The sequence below is a fragment of the Berghia stephanieae genome, chromosome 7, assembly GCF_034508935.2.
Source record: "Berghia stephanieae isolate SIO BIC M18660-M18661 chromosome 7, UCSD_Bste_1.3, whole genome shotgun sequence".
Taxonomy (NCBI): Eukaryota; Metazoa; Mollusca; class Gastropoda; order Nudibranchia; family Aeolidiidae; genus Berghia; species Berghia stephanieae.
The window spans coordinates 25,569,836-25,582,768 of NC_088366.1; the positions used below are offsets into that span (position 1 = coordinate 25,569,836).

A 12,933-nucleotide genomic window follows, 5' to 3' on the forward strand; every position below is an offset into this window, starting at 1 on the left:
AACAGTATAGTTTTTGTTAAAAAAAAACTTCTTTTGAAAGATAGTAGTAAAAATAATATTATGCAGACGTGATATTAGTCTGTTAGTAAATAGGTTAACATGATGGTTATGTTGTTATGTATAGAATAGGAAAATCTGTCTTCTATTCATCGAGATGCAAAATTTACTGGCACCAATTATTCATTCATTTCTATGACATTTATATTTTTACCAGAAATACTAAATATTCAAATTCAAAAACGCTTTTACCAGCCTGAAGAACTTAACTATGGTAATTATTTTTTTTCAATATCAAAATTATAAAATTCTCTGATTTATTCTCATCTCAGCCTCTGGAAATATGTCGCTGGAGAACTTTTCTTCCGGCTGGTATCTATTGGAACACCATCAAAATGCGAGGTATGTTTGTTAAGGTGAAGGTCAAATATCTCCATTCTCCCACAAACTTTAACCCCCTATTTCAATTTTGGAAAAAAAAAACAAAAACAAAAAAAAAAAAACAGGCATGGAGTGTAAACTAAAAGTAAAAATTGTCATTATTTTGAAATTTTAATATTTTCAAGTTTAAAATAATTTCTTTTGTACTTTTGAATAGCATCATATTAACTCAAATAGAGTTATCTAGACTTAAAGTTCAATTTATGTTTTTTCCTTTGTTTTTACCAAGTGACAAATTACCAGATTGAGGGGCCTCATATCATTTCTGTGACTTGTCACTCGGGTGTAGATGTTTCTCTCTTTATTTGGTGTTAGTGGCTGTGTGGTATGGTGTCTTCTCTAGTAACAACTTATTGGATGAGTGGAAATTGCAAAACGTTGACCCTGGCATAATGTCTGTGTAAGGTCGATAGACAAGTTTTGGATCATTTAATCATGCAATCTTTCAGTAAAATGCTCTATATATTGTGGTGAATGTGATGATGATTATGATAATGATCGTGGTTGTTATCATCAAATCATCATTTTTTTGTGTTGTTGTCATGGTTGATACTATCATCACCTTGAATGTGTTCTAGCTTTGAAGATCTGAAAGCTGGTCTGGAGTGCATGAAGAGGAAAGCCAGTCAGAGATCTGAGGGTCCTATCACTATTGTGCGCTCTAACCTGACATCCATTTTAGACTGCTTGGACAGCCTCTCTGGTAAGTCAAATTCTTTTCCTTACATTTTTTTGTGGTTTTGTTTGGCATTGCTAATAATTACATTATTTGTGATGATCTCAAGTCTCTGCTCTTAGCATTTTTATTTTGGTTAATGTTAATTCACTTTAAATACGTAGAATTTATAGGAATTACATATTATATATTTATGCATGTGATGCATTTCACTTTTTGTTTGCATATCCATAAATGTTTACAAATTTGAATAATATTTTTTTCTTGTTTAATTTTTTTCAGCCATGTATACCAAATATGATCAAGATGACATCCGTGGAAACTGCATGAACTCATATGCTGTTCTTTTGATGCGTAAGACTAAGCACACAACAGTATTTAATGATTGTGATATGGTCATACAGGGCTGTAAATCTTCCGACAATTGTTGGATTTCCGACAGAACGGTTTTGCTCAATATATTCTGTTAAATGCTGACATTTGTAAAAATAAAATTTGTAACCTCAAAAGACAGAACCAACAAAAAATGAAATAAAAGAGTTTTATTTCGTGCCTCGAAAAAAGAAGTTTTTATTCCATTTCAAGCGCCGACTTAAAAAAAAAAAAAAAAGAAACTGATATTTGTCCCGTCAAAGACAAAACAAACTAGTTAGCTAGGTATATTATCATTCCATCTTGTCAATTATCAGCATCTGCTGCATCCTCCGCTGGACATGGACATATTCACTGCCTACTGTGCCAGACAAGAGAGAGGGGTGACAGTGTCTTAACTTGTCGTGAGTCGTCAAACACATGCATAGGCAGTAATCAACTAACACACACAGCGCGTGTCGGACCGGGTCGTTTCTCTTCATTTTGATACCGACACACACATTTTTCCAGTTTACAATCTTCGATCCTACGCTTTCTTTATATTTCCGTTTGAAAGTCAACCGGAATGATGAATGCGAAATAAATATTTTTCTTCGAAAGGTGATTGACTGCTCTCAGCGGAGTTTTCTTTCCTCACAACCGTATTTTGGTTAAATTTTTCTCCTTTACACACGACCGCTCCTCCTCCTCCTCTTCTTCTTCTTCTTCTTCTTCTTCTTCTTCTTCTTCTTCTTCTTCTTCTTCTTCTTCTTCTTCTTCCTTCTTTCTTTCTTCTTCTCTTCTTCTTCTTCTTCTTCTTCTTCTTCTTCTTCTTCTTCTTCTTCTTCTTTTCTTCTTCTTCTTCTTCTTCTTCTTCTTCTTCTTCTTCTCTTTTTCTTCTTCTTCTTCTCTCTTCTTCTTTCTTCTTCTTCTTCTTCTTCTTCTTCTTCTTCTCTTCTTCTTCTTCTTCTTTCTTCTTCTCTTCTTCTTCTTTTCTTCTTCTTCTTCTTCTTCTTCTTCTTCTTCTTCTTCTTCTTTCTTCTTCTTCTTCTTCTTCTTCTTCTTCTTCTTCTTCTTCTTCTTCTCTCTTTCTTCTTCTTCTTTTCTTTTTTTTTAATCTACATATAACAAGAATCATGCTTAATTTTAACTACACCGGAGCAAAGCGCATGTCTTCTCTGTCAATGCACTTATCCATTCCTTTATAAAAGTAAATCTTTCTTTCCTTTCATTTTACAACTAACTCAGACGACCGCATTTGTGTCACCTAGTCCATGTTTAGGGATTTGTTCTTTGTACATAAATAAGACTACCGTTGTTTATTGTATCATAAATGAGTTGGAGAAAGTGACATGATTTGACTAGTCAATTGACGTGCCGTATCTGTGTTGTGTTTTTTGATTAATCCATATTTTTGTCCTGTTGGTCAAGTTTCGTGTGTCCAAAGAGTTCCGTCAATTTTTACACCAACCATTTACAGGCCTGGTCATAGAATTGAATTCAAAGAAAGTCACACATACCCAGAATTATTTTTTTTCTATCTTATAACTTCTTGTCCTTTTTTTTTTTTTTTTCAAAATCTGCAATGCTCTATCAAGATCGAAGTAGAAAACTATTTATTGTGGTATCAACATTGAGTAATTTATTTTTTGCTATCATCATCACAATCTTTCCTCTTTTTTCTTCTTCTTCTTCTTCTTCTTCTTCTTCTTCTTCTTCTTCTTCTTCTTCTTCTTCTTCTTCTTCTTCTTCTTCTTCTTCTTCTTCTTTCCCTAGCTCATCCTCCGTCACCGCCACCTCCTTCTCCTCATTATCATCATCATGATCATCATCACCATCATCATCATCATCAACATTAAATTTCAGAGGCAAAGTCTTGTGCTGATGGCCTGTTCCAAGAGGTATTGGGTAGAAAAGACAAGGCAGATTCCACACGTAATGCACTCAGTGTCATCCAGAAATTTCGCTTCCTTTTTCATTTACCATTAAACATTCAACGAAATATTCAGAAGGTAATTTCAATTTTGACAAGGTTGTAAAAAATTTAAAAAAGCCCAATAATCATTCCTATTTAATCCTTGTAGACGAAAAAATGTAAACAAAATTCTTTCAAACATCTCTGTCTTCAGTCAGCCAGCACAATTCATAGCATGGATTGCCAACGTATTTCAGTACCTCATCCACTTTCCGTCTCTAAAGTTTAAGGTGTTTGCCTAGAATGTCTCAAGAAAAGTTAATATGTGACATTGAGCTGACAACTAATTTGTAATATCATAAAGACTAGTAAAAATGCATCTGAATCCCTTCATACTTAAGATTAGGTCCCTGTTTTCCAACTCCTCTTTTGAGTGATATCAACACCTGAAGATCATGTTCTTCTTTTCAAACTCCTCTTTTTAGTCATTAACACACAAATCTCTTTGAATTGAAGATTAAGTCCTTCTTGAACTCCTCTTTTTGACATTTGAATTAGGTCCTTGTTTTCGAATTCATCCTTTTAGTGGTAAGGCACCAGAATACATTTGGCTTATGCTATTAGGTCCTATGATTCATATTCCTCTTTTGGTGCCAACAACAATAATCCCTCGGGGAGAAAAAAAAATCTAGTTATCATATTATTGTTTCCATTGTATAATGAATTGATGTGAAATGAGGTACATTTTTTTGTAATAAATTTTCTCTCTTTGGGAATAATATTGAAATGCCTTACATGGAAAGGTTTGGAAGTGTTGCCCTAAATATAATGTGAAAACAATCAATCAGGTGAAATGAACATCATGAAACACTTAGAGCATATAAAACACACAGCATAATGATCATGATGATAATAACAACAATGATGATAATAATAATGATAATAATAATAATAATAATAATAATAATAATAATAAATAATAATAATAATAATAATAATAATAATAATAATAATAAAATAATAAATAATAATAATAATATATTATTATTATTATTATTATTATTATTATTATTATTACTGTTATTATTATTACTGTCATTATTATCATTATTATTGTTATAATATTAATAATAATAAAAATGATGATGATGATGATGATGATGATGATGATGATAAAGAAATTTTCCCACCTACCCTAAGCAAAAAAAAAAATAAAAATGAAGGAGTATACTATATTTTCAAATTTCTCACATTCCTTTTCAGGGTGATTACAATATGGTAATTAACGACTATGAGAAAGCAAAGTCTTTGTTTGCTGATACTCAGATCAGTGTCTTCAAGAAAGGTGAGGAAACCTGACATTGAAATTTATTATCATTATAATAAGTATTAACAATGTGATTATTTTGTCCGGATTGTTGAGTTGTTAATTTTCTTTAATTTTTTTTTTGTCTTTTTTTAAAAAATTTATTATCATTATAATAAGTATTAACAATGTGTTTATTTTGTCCAGATTGTTGACTTTTTAAAATTTTTTGTAATTTTTTTTTTTTTTTTTTTTAAATCCATTTTGGTGGTCCTACAGTGAAATATGCACGTTTGTGAATGAATTTTACATGAACTAGAAAAATGAGTTTTTCTCTCTCTCTCTCTCTCTCTCTCTCTCTCTCTCTCTCTCTAGTATTGTATAGAGCCATTGCGTTTATAAAATTTACTGTGCAACATTGGAACAAGATAGTGTTTGTAAAACTATTAAACATTATTTGCTTTCATTTTTATAGTGTTTGGAGAGGTAGAGCGAAGGATAGCCAGTTTTAGGAACATGCTTCACAAAAGACTTTTGGATCCTCACAATTCCCTTGATGAACAGAAGAAATTAATCAGGTATTTTACTTGTATTTCTTTAAATATTTATATTAGGTGTAATGGATTCAATTCCTTTATTTGCATCGGTTGTACTGTAAGGATGGCAATAAACCAAAAATGGAGAGTCATGTAGGTTGAGATACTTTAAAATTTTATCATACTTCGGATCTAGTACTGAACTACCATGATTACATTATGCCTTCTGAGAAATGTTTTATGGAGCTAGTCTTTAAGAGCCCACAGATCTGAGTTTATCCTGGTTTCTGAAGTGTGAAATGGAAAATAACCATTGCTTGCTACCCAGTGGATTAGATTGCCAGGTGTTTTTTTTTTTTTTGTTTGTTTTGTTTTGCAAAAAAAAAAAAAAACAAAAAAAAAATACCCACAAATTAGGGAACAGCCAGGCTCAGCGGTATGGATTTTGCTTCGTACCCAAAAGGTGCCTAGTTCGATCACCCCCACTGCGCTGAGTGGCCTTGAGGCTGGTTCATTCTGGTCTTACCTTAGAACAGACCCTATGGACAAATTTCCCCTATGGGATGAATAAAGGTTTTTTATTTTATTTAATTTTTATTTTATTTTATTTTTATTGATTTGAAGACTGTTATTATGGGCAATATTTTGCATTGGTCTGAGAGCATTTCCATTACAGTATAACAGTTTGGACTATCAGACCTGAAAATTATCCAATATGGAAACCAATTGTTATACATTGTTCATTGTTGAATTAGATACCTAGTCAGTTTGGAGTACAAAGGGGACCCAGCCTGGGAATGCCTTGACAATCAGCAGAAGTGGCTAATTGAATTGCTCGATGACTGTAAAGACGACCACATTGAAGAAGGTACCTAATTCTTTGCTTTTAGTCTTTCTTCTCATTTCTATAGATACGACAATATTACGCTCAAACCGATTTGCAGACATTTGTGGCCAACCATCTCAAACCGGTATTATATTGGAGTGAATCTGTGAACATTTAATTTGATGACAGAATAATGAAAATTTATGTTTACTTAAGATTTTACTTTGAACAATTTGTGCATATGCTTAAAGTGCAAGAAAATTTTATCTGATGATTTTAATACTTAGCTTGAATTTTTTAAAATCTGGTTTGCCCCAAGATAATTACTGGAATGACATAATTGGTCATATTTTATGTTGTTGTTTTTTTTTGTTTTTTTTTTTAATTACTTTTAAAGATTGCAATGTTTATTATTTGTTTTGTTGACAAAAGATAGGAGCTTGAAACGTGCATGTTCTATTGTTTGATGAGAGTTACATAAAAATCTCAGGATTACAATCCTGCAACAGGGTGTTCAAAAAATTGTTACGATGATGTAAGCAGACTGGAGAGGTGATTGTTTATTTCTTTCCTCTACAGAGAAAAATAGTTTGTCTAACTCGAATGGCCCAAACCAAGCCAGTACACATTGGAGACCTCTAGCACGAATGGCTAAATCACCTGTCAAACCCGGTGAGTATTAGTGGAATAATAAAATTATTTGTTGAAAACCAACTTTAAAAAAAAAAGCATTAAAATATGAAAATGAAAAACTGGAATTGGGTTCTGATGCAAGGAAAGATAGGAAAGAAAAAGTTCAATGTATTAGAAAAAGAGAATAGACCCATTGATCTTTGAATATGGAATTTAAGAAATTTTCACCTTGGCTAAGGATTGAACCTCATACATTCTGCTATCCATTTCTTTACCTTAAAAAAAATCCCCATGGATCCGGTTGTGCCGAAATGTAGAACATGTCTTTAGTGTAGTGTTACAATCTTGGACTCACAATATGGCCTAAATTCCTTTCTCAACCCACATCTGGTGGAAATACTTTGCAATAGATTAGCATCCTGTGAAAATGGTAAGTTATTGTAAGTGTCCATTGGCATTACAGAACTTGGGATAAACTCAAACTCTATTTGGTATATGGCTCTGAAGCACTTCTTTTCAGCATCACTGCCGTTTTTTATTGACATAATGCAATGAATGAGACACTGTTGTAAGAGACAGTTACAGGTGATAAAAGCAAATAGTGCTTGTGCAAGGCAGTGTGTGTTATGCAAAATAAGAATATGTGTCTCTATATGGCCTGCTAAGAAAAAAAAATAAAATTGTCAAGCACATGAGCATGGCAAGCCATAAGATACACTATATGCTGTCTGCATATATATTTTTATCTTACTTCATGAGCGTGGCTCATGGGGCCCCTCTCTAGTTGTGTAATTATGTCATCACTTTAAGTGCTGATCATTACTACAATTATTGACTCAAGATCCTCCATTTATGGATTTTAATGCATTCTTATGTTTTCAAGGAAATGGTAGACCAAAAACAAAAAAATATAGGATCATAATAATACAAAATTTGGACATTGATTGCTCAGTCATATCAATCTTAAGTTATGTCAAACTTATGTAATCTTTCCTTTTTTTAAACAAGAATTACATTTTGGTCACTTTCAGGTGTTGCTGGAGATTCAAATTTAACTTCCCTTTCATCAGTGGACCAAGGTAATTAGTTTGACATTGACAACAATAACTTTTTGTCAAGCAGTTCATTTAACTTTTTTTTTTAAATAGGGAAAAAACTGAGCTTTTTTAAAAGTGCGATATTAACTTGATTTATCTCAGGGGCTTTGTAAAGCCCCCCAAGCCAACATCAAAACTTAACAGGTCGGACAAGACATGACACATGTATGAAGATAATGCACATGACAACACTACCCCCAAACAGTTTCTCTGAGTATAGTGAGAATATTTGAGGAAAGAGTTTTTACCAAGAAATCAACTTTGCGCTGCCTACAGCTGGGCTCGAACCAGGGACCTAGAGGTTTTAAGCCATGTGCCATACCATTAAACCACAAAACCGCATTGGCAGGTTTTGATTTAACTTATACCTAATATGTAGAGGGCAGAAACAACAGTGAAATCTCTCAAGCTTTAACGAGGCTCAAATCTGTATTGCTGTAACTGTTATCTTGATGAAAACTGATAAGGGTAAAAATAGAAGAGACTATGATTTGAACTAAATTCAGTCAAGCACGTACATGGTTGACCTAATGATGTTGAATTTAGTACATGGTGCAGTGCCAGACATAGCAAATAGTAAAAAATACAAGACATTTTTTAAAATCAAGCCATAAATCAGCTACAACATTTTACAGATTAGTATCGTAGAGTAATGTTGATTTAGATTCTTGGTCTAAATATAATATATCTTGAAGTTTTTTCTTTTTATTTTAATGAGCCTATCAGATCATGTAAATACACTTTTATGGAGTGGACAACTTTGAAATTCATTGATTATAATGAAAGGAACTTTTCTGTTCATACCCAACAGCTTCTTGGCGGAATCGGGTCCCCCAAAAAGTGTTATTTGTGGAAGACATCACAGACATCATGCTACAGATTTTCCCAGATTTCTGGAAACTTGGCCAAAGTTATTTCACTATGGAGGTGAGTCGTGTCAAGATAACATATGATCAGCCTTTATTATCTCCTTCCCCCCCCCCTCTCCTCTGTATATGTTAATTAGGGCATATAGGGTCTTTTGAAATGTACTTGTTTATCTTACATGTCTTTCCAAAGAGATTTATCCGCTCCATATGCAATTCAAATTTATGTCATTATGACTATCTGTTCTTTTTCACCAAGTTGAATTACTGTTAGTGTTCTTTTGATAAAGACGGTCAGGTTGCAGTCATGAACTTATACAATGAGGGACAAATTATCAGGCCTGTAAATCTTCTGACTATTGTCGGATTTTCGACAGTACAATTTTGCTCTATAAGGGCTAATTTTTTTTTTTTAATTAATCGTAAAAATAAAATTCGTAACGTCAAAGACCAGAACCAATAAAAAAAGAAAATAAAAGACTTATATTTCGTTCCTCGAAAAAATTGGTTCCGTCTGGATGCGAGACGGAAAAAAAATAATGCGAAATAATTATTTTTCTTTGAAAGCTCTCACACAACCGCACCACCTCCTCTTCTTCTTCTTCTTCTTCTTCTTCTTCTTCTTCTTCTTCTTCTTCTTCTTCTTCTTCTTCTTCTTCTTCTTCTTCTTCTTCTTCTCTTCTTCTTCTTCTTCTTCTTCTTCTTCTTCTTCTCCTTCTTCTTCTTCTTCTTCTTTTATAAGAATTAATCCAAATAAACAAAAGAATCAGCGTAAACATTTAACACAAACAAACAGGAGCGAAGATACGCAGCTTCCTGTGTCAGGCACTAGATACACATCCTTCAAAAGGGTAGGAATTGTTCTCTTTCTTTCATTTTATAACTAATATAACTCAGACCTGGGCCCTCAAATAATTGAGAATTTTTTTTTGGTACCATAAAATAAGGACCTCATTATAAATAAGTAGGGGAAAGTGACATGATTTGACTAGTCAATTGACGTGTCATATCTGTGTTGTGTTTATTAATTAATCCATATTTTTGTCCTGTTGTGTCTATTTTCGCGTGTTCAAAAAGTTCCGACAATTTTTTCACCAACCATTTACAGGCCTGAATTATGAATTGAAAGATAACCAGGGGAAGGTTATTTATTTATTCATTTGTTATATCTGTATGGAGATAGAATTTAGACATTTTTTAAAATGATCAGCGCTTAATTTGCTTAATTTTGAAAAAGAGGTTTTATATATCACTTTCCAAGGTTTACTGAACTAAGCAGATGTTTTTGTTCTTGTTTTATATCGTTTGCTTTCCTAAATAGGGTTTTTTAAATTTTTATTTGATAAACAATTACCTTATTATGATATATTACGATCTAAACAATTTATAAGTTTCCAAAAATACATATTGGTTCAATATGGTTCATCATCACCATCATCATCATCATCATCATCATCATCATCATCATCATCATCATCGTCTTCATCATTATCATTGTCATCAATTTTTTATACCTGTTTTTCCCTTGAAAGATTTATCAAATTTTATGCTAAACCTTTGATACAATTGATTTTTTTACAGATGCCAATTAGTTCTAAACCCGAAAAGGGTATGAAGATTGATACAAGCAAACATGGAAAAATGAAGGTATGGGGATGTTTTTTTTCATATATTTTTCTCTTGAAAGTGAGTTAAATCACATTGTCTAAAATTAGAAAGATTTACCTTTCCTCTCTGTTTAGGGTATGTTATATAAGTCATATGATTTATATTTCCATATTTGTTTCCATTCATTTGCCGTCAACTATTTGAATTTTCAAAATTATAGAAGTCTTCTCATGATTCACACATTAAAAATTTTTACTTGAAAATTATCCGGGATAAACAATTGCATACCCAGCTAGACAGATTTTATCATTTACTGGAGGTTTCAGTAGTTGATCAGACAGGAATAAAAAGAATGAAGCTAAACAATATGCATCACTGTTTGTGATTCACAATACTCAATGCGCTTTAAGGGCTTCAATTTTACTCACCAGCAAGGCAATTTCTTTTTTATACAGTCTGTAAGGTATCCATTTTTGTACTAGCTTTCTAACAATATCCGCCACTGTACGTTTCTATCCACACCTGGGTGGAGTGGGGTAAAGATTGTTAAGTGCTTTACCAAAGGAAAATGCCTGGGCTAGAGTTTTGTGACTAATGTCACCCATTCATCATTGACCACACTCAACATTGCTTGACTTTATTACAGAATGAGACTCAACTGTGTTATAGATACCACAATAAGTATCATCATTCCAAACCAAATTATGCTTGACTTTCCACCAGGCTATGATGATGGAAGTAGTTGCCTTGTTTGCCAACTTTGTGCGTGCCGCATTCTTGCCAGAATCCTTGGAAAATTTGCCAGAAGCAGAGAGGGAAAAGTTTGGGACATGGCCAGGGTCATCTGAAAAACAGGATCAGATCCCTGGCTCGTGGCTGCCCACTTGTGTACGCAATATTAGGTATGTATCAAGTCCTTTGAGGTCTTTATTTTATTGAATTTTGTTGTTGACTTAGAAGTCATTGCAACTTTTTTGCTGGTTTTAGAAGTCTTAAGTCACTATTTAAAATATGCAAGGAAAATAATCAGACATGACACGAAGTTGAAGCAGGTCCATGTGCCTTTGAGTGCCCCCTTTGGCTTTGTGTTTTGTTTACATAAATAATATTTTTGTTTTATTTTGTTCTATAAACACAGACAACATGATATATTATCATCTAGACAATTTCTGTGCCCCAAAAAATCATAAGTGATAACCTATTTAGAGGATTCGTCATCATCATTATTTTAAAAGCAGTTTGAGGTTTCGACGAAAGTGCTATAGAAATATGCTTATTATTATTATTATTATTATTATTATTATTATTATTATTATTATTATTATTATTACTATTATTATTGTTAATATTATTATCATCATATTTTCCATTATCATTTATCTATAATATATATATATATATATATATATATATATATATATATATATATATATATATATATATATATATATATATATATATATATATATATATATATATATATATATATATATATATATATATATATATAGATGTATAATATAATCAATGCTTTACAAAAGTAATTCATATTCTATTTTCAGAACATGTGCGAGTGTGTTATCATCTCTGGACTCTCATGGCGAGTCCATGATGGTTTTAAATGACTTAGCATTTGATATGAGAACCAATTGTATGTTTACACTCCTCAAACATGCAATCTCAGGTATGGGTTTATTTGTTTCTTTAACTCTTCTGTTTAAATGAGGTGCAAAAAACTTATGAATTGTGACCTATTAGATGAGAATGAACCAAATGCTAAAAAAATAAAAATTTTAATTTAAATGACGAGAATGGTAAATGTCCAGTTCTTGTCACTTTAAGAAACTTAAATATTTGTCATTTGTCGACCTAAGCTTCATATAAAAAGAAGAAAAAATTATGCTCTTCCACCACGACATCATAATATATCGTCGCCTAGGCATTCCACGAAGGAATATAGATAATTCATCACACAAGATGTCTGATGTCAACAGGAATCACTCATGTTGTCCAAGTGAGCAAATTGGGGGTTACTGGGTGGGGTTACTGACCTTCCATAGTGGGCAGGGAGGTACTTGCTGTGTCTTCTATAAACCCCTATATCTGTTTTCCAATTGCTTTCTGTCTTTTTCTTGGAATGAGATTACTTAATCTTGTCCAGACCCTGGCCGGAGTTCTTGGGTGGGAGGAAACAGTCGAATGTATGGTTATAGTTTTGGGAGATATTTTTTTCTTGTAAACCATCTCTCTGTTATGCACTGTGTTATGTTTTGTTTACATATTATATATGATTTTTAAACATTTGAGCGTATTCCTCTTACCTGTGCTTGTGTCTGGATGAGACTTTGAGATGATCTCAAACTAAATATTTTGATTGTGTGCTCTTGGAATCTACATCTGTTCCCTATTTGAACTTATTCCCCTTTGTCTTGCCTTTTCTTGAGTGCTTTGATTGTAATTCTAGAACTTTTTACTATCTCCTTTTCTTCCTTTTTACTGGCGCTGATATGACCTAAATGTTTTGCAAGCGCCGTAAAACCCTTAAAAACAAACAAGTTGGGGGTTAATAATCTTGCTCAAGGAAAAAAAAACGAAAGTTCCTGAAGCGGGGCTGGTACCGAGGCCTTCCGGGTCACATTGCAATGCCTTAACCACTCGGCCACTTCGCCTACCCCCCCCCT

General features: G+C 32.7%; 1 protein-coding gene across 3 annotated transcripts in view; it reads left to right on the forward strand.

Annotated features, from left to right (window-relative positions):
- Positions 1 to 12,933, forward strand: part of LOC144976941 (exocyst complex component 2-like) — a 43,862-nt gene that overhangs the window by 14,926 nt on the left and 16,003 nt on the right. For all 3 annotated transcript variants that reach the window (XM_078921567.1, XM_078921569.1, XM_078921568.1), the window contains 13 exons: positions 330 to 399; positions 1,017 to 1,141; positions 1,397 to 1,468; positions 3,332 to 3,477; positions 4,644 to 4,725; positions 5,162 to 5,264; positions 5,978 to 6,090; positions 6,628 to 6,720; positions 7,713 to 7,760; positions 8,590 to 8,705; positions 10,226 to 10,291; positions 10,976 to 11,154; positions 11,815 to 11,936. In XM_078921567.1, the coding sequence (XP_078777693.1) occupies positions 330 to 399; positions 1,017 to 1,141; positions 1,397 to 1,468; positions 3,332 to 3,477; positions 4,644 to 4,725; positions 5,162 to 5,264; positions 5,978 to 6,090; positions 6,628 to 6,720; positions 7,713 to 7,760; positions 8,590 to 8,705; positions 10,226 to 10,291; positions 10,976 to 11,154; positions 11,815 to 11,936 (1,335 nt within the window). The remainder of the gene's footprint in view (positions 1 to 329; positions 400 to 1,016; positions 1,142 to 1,396; positions 1,469 to 3,331; positions 3,478 to 4,643; positions 4,726 to 5,161; positions 5,265 to 5,977; positions 6,091 to 6,627; positions 6,721 to 7,712; positions 7,761 to 8,589; positions 8,706 to 10,225; positions 10,292 to 10,975; positions 11,155 to 11,814; positions 11,937 to 12,933) is intronic.